Raw genomic sequence first — 22,932 nt, forward strand, 5'->3', positions numbered from 1 at the left:
CTGCTTGCCGGAAGCCCAGCATCCAAGCATTTCACCGTAGTCCCATCTCTGGAGAGACTGCTCACACACCCATTCATTCCTTATTTACTTATAGACAGGCTCTTGCTATGTAGCTCAGGTTGGCCTCACATTTATGACTGTCCTGCCTCAGCCTCTTGAGTCCTGGGGTCACAGGCCTGTACCACCATGCATTTTCTATTCTATCTCCACAGATGCTGCCTGAGTTTTGCATGGCAGAGACCGCCACTCCTTTCCATGAGCTGGCAATGGCAAGTTCAGAGATGTAGAGAATTGCTCCAAGGCAGCCCAGTAACTACAGCAGAGATTAGCAACACAGAAGGTTGTTTCCCATGGCCAAAGACCTTATCATTTAGCCCTGGGTTTTAGCTTAGGGGCTTGCTCTTGCTCCTAAGCCTCTTAGGGTTAAGACTCTTACAAATTCTAAAGATTATTAAATATTTCTGGCGAGGGAGGGGTGCTCTGGAACACACACACAAAATGCAATTCCTCAAGGTTACCAATCCCCGAGCCAGCCCGTGGACAGTTAAAGATGGATTTTCCACATCCCAGGAATGGGAGGACCCTGGCCCTTACAGACGCCGCCGGGCATCCTGTGTGTGCAGCTCGCCCCCGAGTGGCCGATCCTGGGATTGCCCGGAAGCCGGTCCTGTAGGTGCAGGATGACTGTCGTGGAGGTTGCCTTCCGAGGAGGGAAAAGCTACCTATGTGGTGAGGGACAAGCTGTGGCAGGTGACATCTCAGAAAGACTCTTGGGTAGCTCTCTGGAGGACAGAAGGCGCAGGCCACATATGGGAGCCAGGAGCAGCCAGGCAGACGCTCCCAATACTCCAGGGACAGATCAAAGTATGACAGAGTAGCGAGCTTGAACACAGGAGCCACCAAGCACACAGCTTCAGCCTCCTGAATGCTGGGGTGACAGGCACGCCCCAGCGAGCCTGGCTTCATTTTGGTTTCTCTGCTTGACAAGAGTCTCATGCATCCCGGGTTGGCCTCTAACTTGCTATAGAGCTCAATTATTCCTTGAGCGCCTGAACCCCCATCTCTCGGTCTCTCTGGTATAGTTTTAAAGGGGGAAGTAAGTGGTGGTTGGTGGTGTGCTAAGGTCCGCGACTCATCCATGCCCCTCTCAAGCTTCAGACCGCAAAGCCATCTGAGAGGAGGAAGGACATCGGGTGGGCACCTCCACCAGCACCCTGTGCCAGGACCCTGGTGCCAAGCACACAGCAGGTTCTGGACAGCTAATTCCAGAACCAGTTGGCCTCTGAGGAGGTCGACATGTTCTGGGGGGCCACGTACTAGAGGTTCCTTCACAGGGTCAGGGCTGAGGGGGGAGGGGACTGCGGCAGCAGCCAGGTTTAGCATCTCAAGTATTCCAAAACATTCTAGCATCAGCCCGGGTGCAAAAGCACTCCAGGTGTCCCGAGATGGAAACATTGAGTGAGCGGTTGTCATGGGGGTGGGGTGGGGGAGTGTTCTAGTTCCATTTCCAGCGCTGTGGACAACACAGAAAACGAAGGGCTATATGACTTACAGTTTCGAGTCACCGTCCATCCTTTCGGGGACGTCAAGGCAGCTGGCTATACACATCATGATGTCCACAGTCAGGAGCCGAGAGAAACAGACACGCCCACGCTGCCTGCTGGCTCATGCTTGGCTGGCTTTCTTCACTCCTAACACAGGTCAGGGCCCAGCCTAGGGAATGGTGCCGCCCACATAAAGGCGGGTCTTCCCATGTCAATCAACCATCAAGGCAACGACCCACACACGTGCCCACAGGCCAGCTGGATCCATGCAATCCATCTCTGAAACTTTCTTTTTTTTTTTTTCTTTTTGGTTTTTCGAGACAGGGTTTCTCTGTGTAGCTTTGCGCTTGTCCTGGATCTCACTCTGTAGACCAGGCTGGCCTCGAACTCACAAAGATCCGCCTGCCTCTGCCTCCCGAGTGCCACCACCGCCCGGCTCTGAAACTTTCTTCTAGCGTGACTCTACTTTGTGAAGTTGACAGTCACAATTAGCCAGCATGGGGGGGGGGGGGGGCTTCCCAGAGAAGTTAGTATGGCTCGGATAGATGAAAGTGAGGCCTGGATGAGGCAGGAGAATGACCAGGGGTGACACACACACTCCATTGGCAGTGTAGGATGTAGCTCCAAGGAAGTAGGAGCCACAGGACCCCGAAGGGCCTGCAGGTGTGAGAGCTGTATGTCAGCCCTCGTGGGTGCCACAGAATATCGCTGGCCAGACAGCTCCGGACCGTCACAGACACATGGCTTCCTCTTCAAACAAATTTAATTCTTGAAGCCAGGTGTGGCTCATGCCTCTAATCCCAGCATTCGGGGACAGAGGCAGGTGCATCTCTGTAAATTTGAGGCCAGCCAGCCCAGTCTACGTAGCAAGTTCCAAGAAGCCAAAGCTAGATAGAGAGACCCTGTCTCGAAAATCCAAAAGTTTTTTTTTTAAATTATTTTTCTTGTTTTTAAAGCAAATGTCTTTAGAAATAGAGAATGGGCCGGGCGGTGATGGTGGTGCATGCCTTTAATCCCAGTACTCGGGAGGCAGAGGCAGGCGGGTTTCTGTGAGTTCGAGGCCAGCCTGGCCTCCAAAGCGAGTTCCAGGAAAGGCGCAAAGCTACACAGAGAAACCCTGTCTCGAAAAACCAAAAAAAAAAAAAAAAAAAAAAAAAACAGCAAACAAACAAAAAAAGAAATAGAGAATGGTAGCAGACACCTGAACCCCAGCTCTGGGGAGGAGGTTGAGGCAGGACTGCCTAGGGTTCAAGACCAGCTTGGGCTACACAGTGTACACACACACACGCGCGCGCGCTGCGCGCGCGCGCGCGCGAGAGAGAGAGAGAGAGAGAGAGAGAGAGAGAGAGAGAGAGAGAGAGAGAGAGAGAGACAGAGACAGAGACAGAGAGACAGAGAGAGCAAGCAAAACAAACCAAAAAGGAGCCAGCAGGGGGCGCTGTGAGTGACCACCTCTCCCAGATCTGGACCTCAAGGACCACCTGTGGCCTTGGGGCTTCCCCAGAGCATAGGCCTCTTCCTCAATGCCCCCCCCTTCCCCCGTGGGGGAACCTTCCCACGTTAGTTCCCAGAATGCTGCAGATTGGGCAACCAGCTTTTGCAAGCGGGTTATTTCCATTCCCCAGCTTTCTATAAATGTGGAGAGAGATTGGTGGGCGTGTCAGCCTGCTGGGTAGAAATACCCTGGATGACTGACAGCTGGCCACTGATGGCATCGATCCCCGCACACGGCTCGGCAGGGGAGGAGTCCCCGAAGCCAACTGGACAGGCTCCCCGCTGCGTGGTTCCTTCTGAGAATGTTTTGGAACAAGCGAAGCTAGCCAGCTGCCAAATGCTACGTGCTGAGAGGAAGGTCACAATAAAGGGGGGGGGGGGGTGTGTGGCACCGGGGACGTGGGGTCTGAACCCCAAGTTTTGCTTTTTTTTTTTGAGACAGAATCCAGCTATGTAGTCCTAGCTGGCCTGGAGCTTGCTGTTGGCCTCGAACTCACAGAGATCCATGTGCCTCTGTCTCCTGAGTGCTGGGATAAAAGGCATGTGCCACCGCATTGGCCTCCTCTTTTTTTTTTTTTTCTTTTTTCTTTTGTAAGACAGAGTCTTATGTATAGCCCAGGCTGGTCTTGAACTTATGTAGCTGAGGATGATGACCTTGAACGTCTGATCCTCCTGTCTCTACCTCCCAGTCCTGGGAGGATTCCTTGAGCCCGGAAGTGCGTGACCAACCTGAGAAGCACAGAGAGGCTGGCTATTCCCCGTCACAGAAATTATAAATCTGTGATACGGTGGGGCATGCCTGTCACCCCAGCATTTGGGAGGCAGAGGCAGGGGGATGGTGAATTCTAGCTCAGGTTGGCCTTGTAAAGCTAGACCCTGTCTTAAAAAAACAAAAATAAGCCGGGCGGTGGTGGCGCACACCTTTAATCCCAGCACTCGGGAGGCATAGCCAGGTGGATCTCTGTGAGTTCGAGGCCAGCCTGGTATACAGAGCGAGATCCAGGACAGGCACCAAAACTACACAGAGAAACCCTGTCCTGAAAAAAACAAACAAACAAAAAAAAACAAAAAAAAACAAAAAACCCCAAAAAAACAAAAACCAAACTTAGACCCTTCCTCCCAACCCTTCCCCCAGCCCCTCGAAGGTCACGTGGGTGACAAGGACGCTCTGGCCCCGGGGGGTGCTACTGTAGGAAGACCCAGAGGGCTCCACAGGACAGAGAAAGGACACAGGCAGCCAGGTGCTGGTGCATCCGAGCCATGTACCACACCAGGCTTGAAGTGGAAAAATGGCTAGAGGCTGGTGCGGGCCTGACACCAGGAGACATGCTTGGCAGCCATGGGGAACACATCCTGAACAAGTGATGTGGCCTGGACCCCGGAGCCCCAGCCCCGCCCTGCCCAGCAGACAGTCACAGAAGGCAGCGTTGAATTTGTGAAAAGGTTTTATTGTTTCAATCATGAGTTTCATTCAAAAGATGATAAAATTTCTCTTCCAGTAGAAAAAGGGGCAGTTGCGGGGTGCTGGGCCTCCTTGTCCCCCATCTTCCGGGGAGGTACACCAGGGGACCAGGGGACCAGGTGCCAGGCCGTCTAAGGCCCACACCTCTCTACTTTTGACACTATACCTGAAAACTAAGGACCCTGAGGGGCCTGCCACCTTGGCCACTGTAAGTGGCCAAATTCAGTGTTTAGGTGACATAGCAGGAGACTAGAGGAAGAGGGCCAGACACAGCTCCCGAGTGTGTGTGTGCACACCCATCAGGACCTGGAACTGCTTGCCTGGCCTTGGCACAAGAGGCCGATGCACGCCCAGCCCCTAGGAGTGACAGTTCTGTCTTCCATGGGGACTGAGGCTTTCAGCCTGATGATGGAAGACAAAGGGGAGCATGAAGTCTGAGGGCCCTGGGCAGAGCCAGCGCCCCACAGGAGGGGCCGGTGGCGGTCGGGTCACAGCAGTCCCCACGGCCTGGCTCACAGGCCACTTGGAAGAGAGTGCCTGTGGTCCGGCAGGCGCCCTCCGCGGCAGGTCTGTCCTTGGTCCCTGAGTGTTTCTGCACACGCCTGGGCACACGCGTGCTGTGCGGACAGGTGTGACCTCTGGGGGCTCAGGCCGTGGCACTGGCAGGCTGTCCGCCGCTGAGGGAGTCCTCAAGAAGCGGGGTGTAGGGACTGGGTGGCTGGTCTGACCAAGCTATCAGGTTTGGGGGGCTCACGGCGTCTTTGGGACCCTGTGGAGAAAGAAGAAGCTGAGTCACCAGATTGTCACCCAGCCCTGCCCTGCCTATCCCCGGTTCCCACCCCACATTCCACCAGCATGGACCCCACTTCCTCCCCATCACAACGCTGTCTGCCATGAACTGAGAGATGGGGAAACTGAGGCCAGAGAGGCTGGCAGGATACAGTGAGGAGGGCAGTGCGGGAGTCCAGAGTGGGTGTATAACACCGTTGCACAGGGAAACTAAAAATGGCCTAAATGTCTGTCCACAGGAATCCATGTTTAAAACAGGGTCACACGACAGGCCAGGATCAGCTGTTAAAAACGGCTCTTGTTCGTGGACGTGAGAGACACCTTCCCAGCAGATCCCTGTGATGGTGGCCTCTGGGCCTTAGGGACAGTAGGCTATGGAGAAAGAGGAGGAAAAGATGCCGTAGATGTTGAAAAGATTTCCCAGCTTAGGAAAATGGTAAGAATACTGGGCATCTATCCCTACTCTGCAGCCCCATCCCTCCTCCCCTAGCATACATTTTTTTGTTTTTATGGTTTTTTTTTTTTTGTTTTTTTTTTTTTTTTAAAGATTTACTTATTATGTATACAGTGTTCTGTCTGCACATATCCCTGCAGGCCAGAAGAGGGCGCCAGATCTCATTACAGATGGTTGTGAGCCACCATGTGGTTGCTGGGAATTGAACTCAGGACCTTTGGAAGAACAAGCAGTGCTCTTAACCTCTGAGCCATCTCTCCAGCCCTTTTTTTGGTTTTTTGAGACAGAGTTTCTCTGTATAGTTTTGGTGGCTGTCCATGATCTTGATCTGTAGACCAGGCTGGCCTCAAACTCACAGAGATCTGATATATATGTGTGTGTGTATATATATATATATATCGGCTTTTCAAGACAGGGTTTCTCTGTGTAGCTTTGCGCCTTTCGTGGAGCTCTGTAGACCAGGCTGGCCTCGAACTCAGAGATGCGCCTGGCTCTGCCTCCCAAGTGCTGGGATCAAAGGCGTGCGCCACCACTGCCCAGCCTCCCTCCTCCCCTAGAACAGAGAGACACTGTCACCCCCATATCCTGGCCCTGCTGCACCCCGCAGCAGGGAAGGAAACTGCAGGGCAGACAGAAAGAGGCCTGCGGGTGGGGGAGCATCCTCTCCCTGGACCAAAGCCAGTCTCCCGCCACCATAAGCCACAGCAGCCCAGCATGTGAGAAAGTCTCAGTGGGAAGTAAAAACGGGGGTGCTGGGGGTGAAGCTCAGAGGTTGAACACTCAGTAAAAGGCCCTGGCTTCAGTCTCCAGCACCACAGACAGGCAGAGACAGACAGACAGAATCCAAAGTAAAAGGAGGACACAAGGCATAGCGGTGGTGGGGGCTTGGAATCTCAGTACTCGGGAGACTGAGGCAGGAGGATTGCCACAAGTTCCAAGTCCGAGGGACCCAGCAGCATGCCCTTGCTGCCAGTAAACAAGTAAAACAAGAGTTGACTGTAGCTTGGTCTTTCCCAAGAAAAGCACATGTAACAAATCTACAAGGCACTGGACAGCCAGGGGAACCAGGGCAGCCAGGGGAACCAGGGCAGCCAGGGGAACCAGAATGCCCCTCGCTTGCCCCTCCCCCATCACAGTGTTTGACAGAGATTAAATTGAGAATGGGAGACAGACCAATGAGAAAGAGAGGTTCGGAGCACTTCCCTAAAGGCCACACTCTGTACCCTTGTCTGTTCCCAGCACCTGGCCACACAGCCAACCCCCTTGCTTCACAACAACGCCCATCCGCCCGGGGGTGGTGGGGGGGAGCGTCTTTTTTGATTCATATAATAATACCCTTTGGGCTAGCAGTGGCCCTGTTTTCCTTCTCTTTCAGCAACGGCAGGCACCCGTAGGGGCCACCCCCACACCCCAGGTGCAAGGCGAAGTGTGGGGCCTCACCAAGTCTTAAACTTAGCCAGCCAGTGAGGCTGGGGAACCTCCTCTGCAAGGACCCACGTGTCTACCCCCGCATGCAGAAGCTGGTCTTTGGAAGACACTCCCTTCCCTAGCACATGGCCAGGGTGGTGGTGGTGGTGGGGGCGTGGGGCGCGGGGCACGGTGAGGGGGGTGTCCCCTGGAGTAGGGATTCAAGCCATTCTCCATAGCCCAGGGGAATCTGCAAACAAAGTCTAGACCAGGTTGGGAAAATAAAGACGAAACCCCGATTTCATTCATTTCTTTGCGGTCTGAACAGGGTCGAGGCTGAGTGGCTACGGGCTCCATCTGGGGCTAAGATGAGTACCCAATCTCTGCTTGGAGTCTGCATTTGTTCGGTGGGAGTCCCCTATTTCCCACCCACGACGCCTTACCTACCCTCTGGCAATACCAAACATCACCTGCAGAGGGCGCCATGGATGGAAGGCAGCAGGACTCAGGGCCTCACCTTTACCCCTCCTGGAAGCCCCACCCGACCAGGATCTTTCCTCAGCTCTAGGGACACATGAGACCCACGGAGCTGTAGAGGCCCAGTCAGCTGGGCCTGCCCTCCTTCCTGTTCTGGGGAGGTGGCACCTCCCAGGACAATCACATACCCACCAGAGTTCTCTGTTTTATTTTCTTCTCTGACTCAGCTGACACTGTTGGAAGTAGCCAGCCGGCCCCCAAGAAGCCCAGGAGCCGAGAGCCGTGGCCTCCACCCTTCTAGCTCCCTCCAAGGAAGTGTTCACACCCAAGTTGGCTTAAAGGCTAAAATAGCAGCGTCTATTGGGACACAACTCACTTCTGCTAACCTCAAATTGCAGGGCCCATCGCTCTTCCTGTCACTTCTCAGGCAGGGGCACACCCTGGAGGGCTCGGCCTCTCCTTAGCCCTGAATGCTACGGGACCTGGAGATCTTGGGGGAAGTGCTGTCCTGGCTCCCGGCAAGACAGGATGTCAGCCATACCTGCTTTGGTGGTGAACCACTGGGAAGACCCATCCCAGCACTGCACAGGGCAGATACTTCCTGGTCTAGATTCAGACTGTATCGAGTAGTCTGTTATGTGCTCAGGCCCGCCTATACAGCTGGCACTCAACCAATGCTCAAATTACTTATAGTCACTTATTCCAGACTGGAGCCGGTGCGCCTTCTACACCAAAATATCCTTCCTTTGAGGTCCAGCAAAACACAAGTTTCAAACCCGTGGGGCTGCAGGAGTCTCTGGGTTTTCCAGGATGCCCAGGGACCCGCATTTAGCAAACTGCATGGGACGGAGCGCTGAGAAGCAACGGGTCTGCCTTTCAGCTTCTCACAGGACCTTGTAAATGAGAGGTCCACCCAACTGAAGGTCCAAGAAACCCAGGCAAGATGGGACCCACCGTGATGATGGCAGGAGGATGCTCTCCGTGTGGATGATGCCCAGGCAGATGCTATGTATGGGCGGCGGAGAGTGTCGAACAGGTCTACTGGCTACAGGCGAGATGGGGGTGGGGGGGGGAGGGGTTACCTGGTACGCACCTATAGCTTGGCTTCTTGCAGCACCGTGCCCTTGGCAGCTGGTGACATCAGGGACTCAGAGTAGGCCTGAATGGCCTCCTTATCCTGCGAGCCCTTTTTACTAGCACTCCAAAATAAAAAGCATTTCTCCTGGAAGACAACCAAGCTAGTTTATAGTCCGTGCTGTATCCCTGGGGAGTCCCTGGGTTCCCCCAGAAGCGATGGGAAAGAAGAGAACAGGAATCGCAGAGTCCTCCACCCTGCACCACGGGCGAACTGCCCCCCCGGAAGAGGGGCGAGCAGAGCCTCAGAGAGCCACCCTAGCGGAAGTATGGGGAGTGTTTGGGTTTCTCTGGTCTGGTTTGGCGGAGCTGGGCTGGACTTGAAGCCAGGGCCTGGGGCCTGCTAAGCACAATGCCTCACTTAAACCACGTCCTCAAGTCCATGGTGCTTGCAATCAGGGGGAAATATCAACATAATTTTGTTCTCCTTAAGAACGAGGTATGGGTGAGTATGTTGTTTACCAGCCAGCATACAGTTACAAAAAACGACTGAGACAAACAGACACACACACAAGTGAGGCCTAGCCTTGTTAGAGCAAGGCTGGTAGGGTGTGGATTGCTGTTTTGGCCTCTGATGAAACCCCAGCCCCCGAGGGGCAGTGAGAAGCCTTCTATTTCGGGATCCCCCTCTCTTCAATGGTTAACTGGAAGAGGCTGGCCCGGCTCTCACTGGGCAGCAGCAGAGAGGAGCGACACCAGCCTGGAAGCCCATCAGACACTCAAAGCTACTGCCAACGTGGAGAGCCAGAGGCTCCCAGATGCCCCTTTGAGATGACATGAGACCCGGGGGTGGGGGTGGGGGGGCAGTGCTTGGACAGGGAAGTGGGGTACTGGTGAGTTGAGAGGGATGTGTTCTTCCCACAGCAAGCAAGCAAGCAAGCAAGCAAGGATGCCTTCAGAGAGAAAACCAGCCGACTGACTGGGACGGGAGGGCAGGAGTGAAGGTCCCCCCACCAAGCACACCGGACAGAAAGTTGGGCCTGTAGCCCCAGGACGTCTCAGGTGGGGCCCTGAGGGTGGCCACTGACTCCCTGCCTGCAGACAGCCACCCTCCCCCATCACAGCTGCTCATCACCCTGTCCACAACTACCCCAGCCTCATCGTAACTACAGATACCAGCACCACGTGAGGGGACTTGACCCTGAATTTCAAGTGGTATGTTTTGTTCGTTTTTTGTAACCTCAAGATCTACAGGCATGGCCTTGAGGAAAAAAAAAAAATTCTCACGAGTGGATGGATGGCCCTAAATAAGGCCAGAAGGGAACTAAAGTTCTAGTCACCTCCCTTTTTGCTTCCTGCTTTTAACGGCTGCATGCCCCAGGGTTAGATTTTTCATTCATTTTTGCTTCCTCCCTTACATAAGTCACCCCCACCCAGGTCTGAACCACACTATTCCCTTTTATTTTATTTTCTGAGACAAAGGTTTCACGGAGCCCAGGCTGGCCTCAAACTTTACAATGTAGTCAAGGGTGACTTTGAATTTCCGATCCTCCAGGATGCTGGGATTACAGGCCTGAGCCACCACACCTGGTGAGAAATGGTCACCAGATTTCAAAGATTAAACCTGGAAAAGAATTGAGGGCACCTTCCCATCTTTTAGGTTGACTGCATGCCTTCTCTGCTTTTTAAATATTTATTTTATATCTGTGCGCATATTTTGCCTGCATGTCTATACACCAATTGCGTGTGTGTGTGTGCGTGCGTACCCGTTAGATCCCCTGGAACTAGGGTTACAGACAGATGGTGGTGAGCCACCATGTGAGTGCTGGGAATGAAATCTGGGTCCTCTGCAAGCATTAAGTGCTGGCAACCACTGTCTCTCCAGATCTCTTTTCTTTCTTTCTCTCTCCCTCTCTCTCTTGATCTTTTTTATCACTTTTGATGGCAGGTTTTGCTGTCAGTGTTGAGGACTGAATGCAGGGCTATTTGCTAAATGTATGTTTGAATGCATTTGCTAAACATTTTAAACGCATTTGCTATTTGCCAAATGCATGTTTGAATGCATTTGCTGAATCCATTTGCTAAACAAGCGCTCTATTGCTGAGTTAACCCTCAAGCCCATATTTTGATATATTTGGGTTTCAAAAAAAATTTATAACTAAATTCACTTTTTTCTCCTGAGTTAGAACATTTAAGTTCAAGAGCCCACATGTGGCTCCTCCCATTTCCACCTCACACCCGGCTCTGGCCCATCCCATTTTCTGTTATCTTTTACCTTGGGTAAATTATTTTTCCTGTTTCTGAAAAACCTGGCTTTTTCATTTGCTTCGCTGACCAGGCCAGACCCCAGCCTCCCATCTTCACCTCCTCCAGGCGCTTCACAGAGTCTGCACCAAGTGGTACCCACTTGCTGGTTAAATGACTACTGAGTACTTCTCTCAGCCCAGCACCCACTGGGGAGTGTCCCGGGCCTTCCAGGGCAGGTAGAAGAGTCGAGCAGGATGCGAGAGGGTGCAGAAGGAGACCTGGCTGCGGGAGACAGACGTCCGCTCCAATCCGAGCGGAGTCCGGCCGCCCCGCCTACTTACCTGGCTGCGCAACTGGTAGATGATGGGCACCAGCAGCAGGAGGCCGCCCAGCCCCAGCAGCACATACTGCGCATAGTGGAGCACCTGGGGCACCAGCACCAGCTGCGTGTAGAACGTGCTCAGGGGCTCGCCGCCCATGGCCCCGCTCTGCAGAAGGACAGACGGGCAGGTGAGGAGGGCCGGATTGCACACTGCATCCCCCGGAACCCTTCCTTGCGTCTCACCCCTCCCAAACCCAGACCAGAGAGCCCCAGGGCGCGTTTGCTACGAAGTCCAAGGAGAACTACATTTCCCAGATGCCCTTGCTGTTGGCAGGACAACGTGATGAGGCATTGGCCAATGGGAGGTGGATCTGACCCAAAAGGCCCACCTCGTAAGACCGTCATCTTTTTCACTGGTTAGAACCTAGTCTTAGGACCTGAAGGGTCACGAGAAAGATCAGGTGGCCTGGTGCTGATCTCCACCTCCCGCGCACCGCCTCAGACAAAGAGGAAGTGAACCTGACTCTCGGGAGCCATTAGCAAACCCTGTAGATGGCTGCTCAGTGGTCAAAAGCTCTGGCTGCTCTTCCAGAGAACCCAGGTTCTCCTCCCAGCACCCACTTGGTGGCCCACAGCCATCTGCAATTCCAGTTCCAGGGGATCTGATGCTCTCTTACATACATGCGGGCAAAACATCCATGCGAATAACTAAATTGAGGTACCGGAAATTAAGCTAACATTAGCATCAAGGTGAAATAAGATCAATAAGCGAGGCCCGCACCCCTCTCCACCTGCCTCAGATACACGCAGACTCCCCACCCGGACCGCCTCCTGCCGCCCTTGGGGCCTCGCCTCACCTGCTCAAACCACAGCAGCGGCAGGACCACCGGCTCGATCTTCCCTGTTTGCCTAGAAACATGGGGACACAAAGTGAGTGACCGAAGGTGACCTGGAGAATGGAAGCTATGTTAGGGGCTGGGGGTGTTGTGTGGCTCAGTAGAGCTTTTGGTTATCTTGTGCAAGGCCTTGGTCATACGTCATCACAAGAAAGACGTATGGAGATCTTGGAAGGCAAGTTTGACTACAGTTTGACTATCTGTAGCCAAGTTCGAGGACAGCCTGGGCTACATAAAACCCTGAATCAATAATAATAATAATAATAATAATAATAATAATAATAATAACAACAACAATAATAACAATAATAATAATAATAATAATAATAATAATAATAATAATAATACATTAAGGGGAGTAGCATGCCTCACCAGGTAATGGTGTTTGCTGCTAAACCTGATGACCCGAGTTCCATCCTCAGGACCCACAAGGTGGAAGGAGGGAACAGGTTTCCGAAAGTTGTCCTTACCTTCACATGTGCATTCTGGCATGCACCTGCCCCCCAGCCCCCTCCCACTCCACTACATAAATACATTAAAAAATAAACAATAACAATGAGTCTCATCCCACGGAAGCCGGGGTGGCTGCATTTACGGCTGTCTACAGCCGAACCTGATCCCACGGCACAGGTCTAGATCCCGCAGGTACTTTACCGTACCCCTGAGGCTAGAGGAGAAACTGGGGCAGTGCTGGAGGACGGTGCAGTGGGCAGAGCGTTTGCTACTCAAGCATATGCACCTGGGGTCAGAGCCCAGAGCCCAGATCAAAGGCTGTGTGTGTGGCTTTGAACCTCAGACCCCAGGGCTGAGAGGGCTAGAGGCCAGGGCTGGGGCTTCAACGAGAAAACCCTGTCTCAAGGGAAGAAAGTGGAGTGTGACAGAGCAGGGCATGCAGCATCCTTTTCTGGCTGCTGCACACTTGCACATAAGTGTGCATGGAACACACACGTGCGCGCGCGCGCGCGCACACACACACACACACACACACACACACACACACACACACACAGAAGGAGCTGGGAGGCCTGAGCAGACTACATCCTGAAGCTGAAGCCCATGGTTCAGGGGTTGTAACCATAACACCTCTCTAGACTTTGGTTCTGTACTGTGCCAGCTACTGCCAGCAGGTGACGGTGAGGAGGGTCCGGGGGAGAGGGGACAGGGGACAGAGATCTCCATTTCCGCCGCGGCTCCATAAATCTACAAAGATTCTAAGGAGTATTTTAGGCAGTGCAACCAATCAATGTTTGGAAGCCAGCTTCAGGAGCCGGCCCACTTTGGCCTTCAGTTTCAAGAGCCTGGGCAAGCCAGATAGAGTGGTGCAGGCAGGTCTAAGTTCGAGGCCATGACGGGTTATAGAATGAGTTCGAGGGCAGCCTGGGCAATTTAGTGAGACCCTGTGTCAAAATAAAAAGTGGAAAGAGAGCTGGGGGTATAATTCAGTGAAAGCGCTTTTCCAGAAACCAGGAGGTCGTGTGTGTGTGTGTGTGTGTGTGTGTGTGTGTGTGTGTGTGTGTGTGTGTGTGTGTATACGTACAGGAGCCTAGCTGAGTCAGGTGCTTCCTGGCCTCAGTTTCCCCTACAGAAGGTCAGGGCCAGGCTCTTGAGTATGAGACCTATAGGCCCTGCTGGCGTCCACTCAAGCCACGAAGCCCAGAGCCCATCTCTTCCTCAATCACATCCTTCTAAGTGGTTCCCAGGCATTCGATCCATGACACTGGGGAGTGATCAGCCCCAAGGCTGGACCCCCATTACCAAGTTTCTGCCTGGCAAACATGGAATGGGGCAGGAGCCCTTGAAGTCTCACTCTGTGTACATAACTAAAGTAAATCCAGGGAATGATGGTTAAGAGCACTGGCTGCTCTTCCAGAGGACCCAGGTTCAATTCTCAGCACCCACACAGTGGCTTACAACTGTCTGCAACTCCAGTCCCCTGGGATCCCATGCCTTTTTCTGGCCTCTGTGGGCACTGCACTTACATGGTGCACAGACATGCTAGCAGGCAATCTATGCTATTGCAGTCTATTCTATTCCAGAAGAGGGAGGGAGACAGTTTGGATTGACCAATCTGACTGATGGGAGAAGAGATCTTTTTTGTTGTTGTTTTTTGGTTTTTCGAGACAGGGTTTCTCTGTGTAGCTTTGGAGCCTGTCCTGGAACTCACTCTGTAGCCCAGGCTGGGCTCATACTCACAGAGGTCTGCCTGACTCTGCCTCCCGAGTGCTGGGATTAAAGGCATGCACCACCACCGCCCGGCATTATTGTTATTATTTTTTTCTTTTTGTGTGTATGTGCATTGCTGTTTTGCCTGCATGTATGCCTGTGTGAGGGTGTCAGATCCTCTGGAACTGGAGCTACAGACAGTTGTGAGCTGCCAGGTGGGTGCTGGGAATTGAACCCGGGACCTCTGGAAGAGCAGTCAGTGCTCTTAGCCACTGAACCTGACAGGAGAAGAGATCTTAGGAAAGGGGAATGAAGGAGTGTCAGGGTGCAGGCTGGGTCTCCATCCAGAGCAAAGATGCCTTCATAGGAAAGACAGAAGTGGATGAATCTTTGCCTTGTCCCATGCCTTGCATCCACCAATGCATGAAGCCTCCTGGTCCCAGATGCCTTCAGAATCTGCAACCCCACCCTACTTACCCAATGCCCTTGACAGACTTGATGTAGAGGCTCAGCTGTAACTTCACAGAACAGTTCATGGGGATCCCAGTGACCTGGAGCAGAAAACAGTGAGGAGAGCTATAAGACCATGGAGACCATGGGGCTGGAGGGATGGCTCAGTGGTTAAGAGCACTGGCTGCTCTTCCAGAGGTCCTGAGTTCAATTCCCAGCAACCACACGGTGGTTTACAACCATCTATAATGAGATCTGCTGCCCTCTTCTGGCATGTGTATACATAATAAATAAATCTTTAAAAAGAAGAGAAAGAGGAAAAAGAAAGAAAAGCAAAAAAAAAAAATAATAAAGAAGAGGAGGAGGAGGAGGAGGAGGAAGACCATGGAGGCCAGCTCCCAGCCTGCTCCAGCCCTGGGGCCCTGAGGGGCTTCTCACCCACCTGAGCCAGGCAAGAGGTGACACCCTTCTAGAAACTCGCCCCCCATACATTAGGCTCTCCCTCAGCAAATACATGCTTGCCAAAGGGATCAGACACTGGCCATCTCAAGGTCCCCTCTGCAGAGCCACTTGTCACCAGAGGGGCGATCTCCATCTGGGTTTTTGTTCTTGTTTTTATTTGGTTTGGTTTTTCAAGACAGGGTTTCTCTGTCTTGGAACTTAGCTCTGGCTGTCCTGGAACTTGCTCTGTAGACCAGGCTGGTCTCGAACTCACAGAGATCCACCTGCCTCTGCCTCCCGAGTGCTGGGATTAAAGGTTTGTGCCACCACTGCCCGGCTTGTTTTGTTTTGAGACAGAATTTCATGAGGCCCAGGCTGGACTCCAGCTTGCTACATAACCAAGGCTGATCTTGAACTCCTAATCTCCCTGCCTCTGTCTTCTGAGGGCTGGCTCATTCCTAACTGCACGGTGCTGGGATGGAACCCAGGGCTCTGTGCCTGCTAGGCAAGCGCTGGACCTACTAAGCTATATCCCCAGCCCTCACACAGCTCCCTCAGACAGTGCCTTCCGAGTGTGGGGCATGTGCAGTAAGGATGGCTTTTTCGATCTGTTTACAACATTCCCACTGGCTCAGGAAGCTTAGTGCAGAGCCTGATCCAGGGTGAGTAGGTTTAATTACACAGCAGCTTGTAGCCATTTTTTCCTTTAGTCCTAACAATGCAGGGTCCCGTAATTCCCTAGCAGAGGTGGCAGCAGAAAGCCTCCTGCATGTGGCTCTATTTTTAAAATGAGATGCTTAAAAAAAAACAATAACAATAATAATCACTAGGGGAACTGACACTCACGTCATTTAAATCAGGGAGAAAGTTCTAGAAGGAAATGAGAGAAGATTGGTGAAAAGAGACCTCCAGGATTGGGACTGGGGGGCTCTGTGCTGACTGTTTGCTGAGAAGGCGGTGAGCCCTGCCCAGGTCATGTGACTCTTGCAAGGGATGATGGAACCAGAAGGTCACCTCTCGGATCATAACCACTCACAGTAGAGGTCAAGGCCTTTCCTCTGAGCCCAGCGCACCCAGGTACCCAGGTCCCTCCTGTTCCCAGGGCAAAGGCCTCCAGAAACTGGATATGACTTTCAGACAGAGGTGTGGGGATCATAACTGTGCATACAGCTCCATTGTGGGTGGCCACGTGACCCTCCTCAGGAAATCTGCCAGGGTAAATGCCCAGTGTCAGTCTTGGAACCTGAGTTCCAGGGGTCCCCCACTCCCCAAGCTAGGGTGTTGGTCTCACTGTGCCACACCATTTGCATAAACTAGACAGTTAATACTGGCTACCTGTGTCCTCTGGGAGTCTGGAGCATGGATCTGCCCCAAGGAGAGGGGCCCACGGGACAGGTCCCCAGTCAACCCCCAGGCCCCTAACCTGAAGGGCTTTCCTGACATAAAATACTTCATATACATCAGGTTTCTTGCTGGGGAGTTAGGCACAACCTAGGGAAGGCATCAGACAACTTCCTCCCATGTGCCCAATTCGGCTTCTCATCCTTCCTCTGCAGTAACCCTCGGCTGTGAGCCAGGTGTGACTATGCACTTGGAAACTGAGGCAGGAGGACTGTAAGTTCGAGGCCAGCTGGAGGCACAGCTCAGAACCAGAGCGCCTGTCGTGTGTGAGAGGCCCAGGCTTCTATCCCCACCCAGTAAAACAAAAAGGTCTTCACAAAATACCTTCAGGGAGTCATGGGTGTTCATGCAGGATAGGAGCCTCGAGAGTCCCCAAGTTAATGGTAAGGACACCAGCCTGACTGGATACATCTTACAGTGACCAGAGGCAGAGAAGAGGGCAGGGCTGTCATCCCAGAATGGGCCTGTGTCTGAGTGTCACCTTCCTGGCCCTGGCTGGTGGACACAAGTTAACACGGGACAAATTCCCCACACAGGTTCCCCCGTGAGACACTGTGGCCCACACGGATGTCTCGAAATCTTTAGAGTCTTGACACTGTCAAGGCTATCTCTAGTGCAGGAGACGTCCCAGCTGATATTTCTTAATTAATTTACCACCATATATCTTTTTTTATAGGCCCCAATATAAAAAGTAATGACATCACTGAACTATGGAATTGGGGTACGGTAAGACCTTTGATGGCTCGAAGTTCTACAAGCTGCCACTGTGGAAGGAACTGGACTCCCCGGCTCTAGTTGGAGCCAGCTCTGTGCTGGGGGGTGCGGGGGGAACAGCAGTAGCCTGCAGCAACCCATAGGAGCCAGCCCCAGACTCTAGCAGGGCGCATCTTACCGGATGGATGTCTAGGAACAAGGAATGCTCCTTTGGGTCGGGGTTCAGACCCAGGACGGCTTCGGACAGCACGGGGTCCGCGTTGTAGAAATGAGGATGTGACAGAAACAGGGGCGCACCTGGAGGGGGAGGGGGAAGGGCAGTCAGAAGACAAAGGGTTCCACCTTGGCCTGGCTGCGTGCCAGGGGCGCAGGATAAGGACGGAAAGAGACCGACAGTCGGCGGGGCATTAACAAGATGTGGACACATCGGTGACCAGGCAGGGAGCATCCTTCCCTCATTGCGTGAAGAAGCTGGGCACAAGGCACAGGGACGGGGGATGGAGCCAGGTTGGCTGATTCCAGTGGCTGGGGTGGGGTAGGGGGGGTGGAGGGGTGGGGGGGGTGGAGGAGGGGACAGGGCAGCCGCCACCAAGCAAGGGAAAGGCATTTCAGGTAGGAGTGTGGCAGAGGTGAGAGCATGGAGGCTCCCCGGGCCAGAGGAGCAAGAGGGAATCATGGGAGGTGAAGATGGAAAGGAAAACTGGGGCCACACGAATGTGAAAGTGGACGCTGCATCTGAATGCCAAGCTGGGCACACGGGCTGCTTCTGCAGGCATGATAGCTCAGGGGTGCCCATGAGCAGGTCTCTGACATCACAGGAGGAGAGGGGGCCGCCCAGTCAAGAGAGTCCCATCCCGGACCCCCGAGGCAGGACCTTGCCACCAACCAAGTCAAGGGGCGCAACACAGCCGTCTCAGGACAAGGGCCCGATGTGTAAGTTCCTAGCCTTCCTGTGAGGTCACTAGAGGCTCCAGGGCGGCAGAGCTACTGAAGTCAGCTGCACTGCCTTTAGAAGTGGTGTTTCCTAAGCCTCTAAAATTAAAAAAAAGAAAACCGCCGGGCGGTGGTGGCGCACGCCTTTAATCCCAGCACTCGGGAGGCAGAGCCAGGCGGATCTCTGTGAGTTCGAGGCCAGCCTGGACTACAAAGTGAGTTCCAGGAAAGGCGCAAAGCCACACAGAGAAACCCTGTCTCGGAAAACCAAAAAAAAAAAAAAAAGAAAACCTCGGGGCTGGAGAAGCGGCTCAGTGACAAAGAGAACCTGAGTTCGCTTCCTAGCACCAAGTCAGAAGGCTCACAACTGTCTGTAACTCCAGCAGTGTGAGATCTGAAACCTCTGGCCTCTGCAGGGACCTGCTTTCATGTGTACAAACACACACAGAAATAATAATAAAAAAATCACATAACTAAAAATAAAATAAATCTATAAAAACGAAAGGCAGCCAGGTGGTGGCGGCGCACGCCTTTAATCCCAGCACTCGGGAGGCAGAGCCAGGCGGATCTCTGTGAGTTCGAGGCCAGCCTGGGCTACCAAGTGAGTTCCAGGAAAGGCGTAAAGCTACACAGGGAAACCCTGTCTCGAAAAACCAAAAAAAAAAAATTAAATTAAATTAAAAATAAAAACGAAAGGCAGATGCAATAGTATACTCCTTTATTTGGGAGGCAAAGGCAGGTAGGTCTCTGAATTCCATCCCAGTCTAGTCTTCAAAAAGAACCCTCAAACCTCACTCTTCCTGCTGAAGCCCCCAACCCTACTTCTTTATAATTGGTGCTTAGGTGTGGCCTGTGGCCTCGGGTTCACGGTTGCTTTGACTTTGATAGCAGAGCTAAGCATGGGTTGGGAATAGGACCAGGATGTTTTCAGTGTGGGGTTTTGATCTTTTGTGCCATCCCTTGTCTTTTTGGGCTCTCAAATGTCCTTCATTCTATGGTCCCTGTGATTCTCCTCGTGGGATATCCTGAGTCATGACTCAACACAACTTACGGCACTGGCTGCCACAGCCCATCTTCAAGTCCAGATGTCTGACATGTGAGCGCTGTACCTGAACTGCGAGTGGCAGACCACTGCCCCATCCAGGTGTGTGTGGGCAGAGAGGAGCGGAGTGTTGCGAGCTATTTCATTACACCATGTAAAGATATGTCATTGTGATTGGTTTAATAAAAAGCTAAATGGCCAATAGCTAAGCAGGAGGTATGGGCAGGACTTCTGGACCGAGAGAGCTCTGGGAAGAAGAAAGGAGAAGTCACCAGCTGGATGCAGAAGAAGCAGGACATGCGGGAGGAGAGGCAAAAGCCACGAGCCATGTAGTAGCATGTAGATAAATAGAAATAGGTTAATTTAAGTTATAAGAGTTAGTTAGAAACAAGCCTAAGCTAAGGCCGAGCTTTCACAATTAATAAGAAGTCTCCGTGTCCTTATTTGGGAGCTGGCTGGTGGGACAGACAAAGACTTGTTACAGAGGAGAGCAAGAGTCATTGAGAATTCAGGTGAATCCTAGAACATGCGAGGTTCCAGAGAGGCACCTGGTCCTGTCAGAAAGAGACAGTGGACCCTCAGAGGCCTTCAAGCCCTCGTGAAGACAACACCAAAAATAAATCAGAACAGGAAACAGATACCTGGTCAGTCCCTGAGGCCTAATGTCACTTCCATGGACCTTCTAAAGTCACCCCGAGCTTGCCTTCCCTGTCTCCACCTTCCCATCTAATCTGTGAAGGGAGACACCAGCAAACACCAGAACCCCATTTCCATAGGAGGGACATCATGGAACCCGGAGAAATGAAGCTGCCATATAACCAGACCTGGAAGGTACAGATTCCAACCGAGTGTTATGGCTGCCAACACAGCCTGCTGCAGATGGCACACCCATGTGGCCTTCTAACAGCAGGTGTGTTTCATCTTTTTTTTTTTTTTTAACTTTATTTTTTATTTTCAAACACCCTCAGAGAGACGCACCCGGGCAATAAGTATAATTAATTTATAGCTTTATGGCCCGTGTATCCAGACTTAACTGCTCAGGATTACCCCAGTTGTGATTAAGGGGCACTCCAGGAAAGGTCCGAGGCCGTCCCAAGACAGGGAGATGAGACACAGGAGTCCTGAGTCCACGAAGTTCCCGTGACCCAGAAGGGGAAACCTATGTGCATTCTTTATCATCAGATAAAACGCCACAGGAATGTGGACCCAGATGCACCCTCACAGCATGGGCAAGAATGTTCTAGGAGCACCCTCGTGCTTGAAATGCCAAGAGGGAGCTCCATGAGCCAGGAGCTCACCCACCATCTTGCAGACAGAACATAGCAACGTGATTGGGGGCGGGGGACGGCATCAGGGAATGAGGAGAAAGAACACACATCATGACTCCATCCACATAGAGACCGATGCCAGGCGGAGAGCCTAGAGACCAAAAGTCAGGCAGTGGGCCGGAGGAGCTGGGAAACACTGCGTCCCGCGAGGCCCGCCTCTTCGCGGGGTTGTGGTTGGCCAGGTGGCTGAGCTCCCTCTGCAGTTTCCAAATTGCTCCTATCATTTGAGTTCCCCCACCTCCCCTTTCTTGTTCTCCCATTTTAAAAAGGCAAGCTTTAGGAACCCGAGTTCAGGTCCCCAGCACTCACATAGAAAACCAGATGTTGCTGGGCGGTGGTGGCACACGCCTTTGATCCCAGCACTCGGGAGGCAGAGGCAGGCGGATCTCTGTGAGTTCGAGGCCAGCCTGGTCTACAAAGAGAGTTCCGGAAAAGGAGCAAAGCTACACAGAGAAACCCTGTCTCGAAAAACCAAAAAAAAAAGAAAACCAGATGTGGCAGTGCACATCTGTAACCTCAGCACCGTGAGGTGGAGACAGGTGAATCCCTGGAGCTTGCCAGGTCAAGGAATATTGAGAGAATCTGCCTCAAAAAATGACTGAGAGGGTGACTGAGGAAGATACCCAGCTCTGGCCTCCATGCATGTACGTGCCTGCACACACACGCTTGTGCCCACTCCCCTCTTCTCCCCCAAAAATACAAAAGAACAAGCTACAGACACAAGTACACTTAGATTCTCTGGCACATCTGAAATTCTGTCCCTGTCAGTAGAGGGTGTCGGGATGTCGCCGCTGCTCCTGTGGTGTGTGTGACCCAGCCTGGCCAATCAAATACAGCCTCAGTCCAGCTTCAGGGACTGGGTCATAGCTGGACCAACTGGAGCAAGCTCTGGGATCAAGCGCTGAGGGGAAGCAGAGCTAAAGGTTGTGGACACAGCTTCCTGCCCACAGAAAAGTCCCGGATCCCGTGCCTGTGCAGGGCTCTGCCCTGGAAGCTTGAATCCCACTAACCAACAAGTTTCCCCATCAGGCCAGGCACCTGGCACCTGCCACAGATGTCTGATGGCTCCGAGTAGCAGGTGACCTGGTAGGCGCTGTCTTACCAGGGGAACTCCCAGACTAGGCTCCATCATGTCTTCTCTTCTTCTCACCCCTATGGCAGTATCCCCAGAGCTCACTCCTCTAGCTACGAGAGAATGCTTCACCGTTCTCTGAAAGTCAGACCCAGTCAGAGAGAGGCTGTGTCCCACCAACCACCAGACCCGGGTCACCACCCTGCCTCAGGCCTTCTAGTGCCTGTCTCTGCATATTTCAACACGTTGTGAACAACTATCATAAGGCCATACGTTCTAGGAGTGGCGGCGGGGGCGGCGGCGGGAAGGGGGGGGGACAGGGCACAAGGTTTGCAGTCCAGAGAGGGGACAGGCAGGGAAGGGTTAAAGAACATCAGTAGCCATAAGCAGGCAATAGGGAGGCACAAAGAGAATGTACAGAGGATGGCTGGAGGGCCAAAGAAGACGCACGATCAGGAGGGCCTCCGAGAGGCTATGAACAGATGAAGCTTTTGATTTCAATTTGATTCACATCTGGTGCAATATGAGCTGGCAAGGGACCGAGGGGACCACAGTAGCAGACCGGGGAGCAAGCTGGGTAGGAAGAAGAAAGACCGCGTGGGAGGTACCTGGAGCTGCCTAGGCCTGATCACCAGGTGAGGGGTGAGGGGTGCAACATGTCCCTGACACCCAAGTATCCAAATTGAGCAACAGAGGAGGGGCATGGCAGGGTCTGGCACACGATTAGAACTCGCCAGAGCAGACGCCAGAGCAGCCAGCCAGCACCAAGACTTACACCCAACTCGGCCGAAGAGGAGAGTTTTGACACAAGGGCGGAGTTGCCGGATTGATTCTGCCAAGCCCTTGCTCCTCGGCAGGTGAATGGCCCCGGGGGAGGTTCCCACCCACATCCTAGTGGGCAAGGGAGTTACAGCGGCGGGCACCAGGCTAAAGATCGGCTGGCACTCAGATCCTTTAGTGGCTCCCATCCAGTCAGTCTCTGGGGTCCTGAAAACTCTTCAAGAGTTGGGCAGAGGAGGAGATCAGAGAATGCGGTGCTTTGGGGGAATCTGGTTTCAGGGTACATGCCTGCCATCCCGGTACTCAGGAGGCAGAGACGGGAAGGATGCAAGTTAGACGCTAACTTGGGCCATACAGCACTACCTGGTCTCAAACTGGATGCTAGATGGAAAGGAAGGGGCCACGAGCCAAGGAATGTGGTGCCTCCAGAAGCAGGAAGGGG

At 52.9% G+C, this 22,932-nt stretch overlaps 1 protein-coding gene across 2 annotated transcripts in view; it reads right to left on the minus strand.

The window, feature by feature from the left end:
* Positions 1 to 4,465: 4,465 nt before the first annotated feature.
* The window catches only part of Scarb1 (scavenger receptor class B member 1), a 68,550-nt gene continuing 50,083 nt past the window's right edge, over positions 4,466 to 22,932 (minus strand). The window contains exons 8-13 of one of the 2 annotated variants that reach the window (XM_052755478.1): positions 17,514 to 17,632; positions 14,807 to 14,880; positions 12,128 to 12,179; positions 11,290 to 11,436; positions 8,721 to 8,849; positions 5,157 to 5,269 (exon numbers count right to left, since the gene is read on the minus strand). In XM_052755478.1, the coding sequence (XP_052611438.1) occupies positions 8,721 to 8,849; positions 11,290 to 11,436; positions 12,128 to 12,179; positions 14,807 to 14,880; positions 17,514 to 17,632 (521 nt within the window). In that variant the 3' untranslated portion in view covers positions 5,157 to 5,269. Of the gene's footprint in view, positions 5,270 to 8,720; positions 8,850 to 11,289; positions 11,437 to 12,127; positions 12,180 to 14,806; positions 14,881 to 17,513; positions 17,633 to 22,932 lie in introns of both variants that reach the window. The other variant, XM_052755479.1, reaches the window with a different exon arrangement.

This window comes from Peromyscus californicus, unplaced genomic scaffold (assembly GCF_007827085.1).
Source record: "Peromyscus californicus insignis strain IS unplaced genomic scaffold, ASM782708v3 Scaffold_2__1_contigs__length_46816999, whole genome shotgun sequence".
NCBI lineage: Eukaryota > Metazoa > Chordata > Mammalia > Rodentia > Cricetidae > Peromyscus > Peromyscus californicus.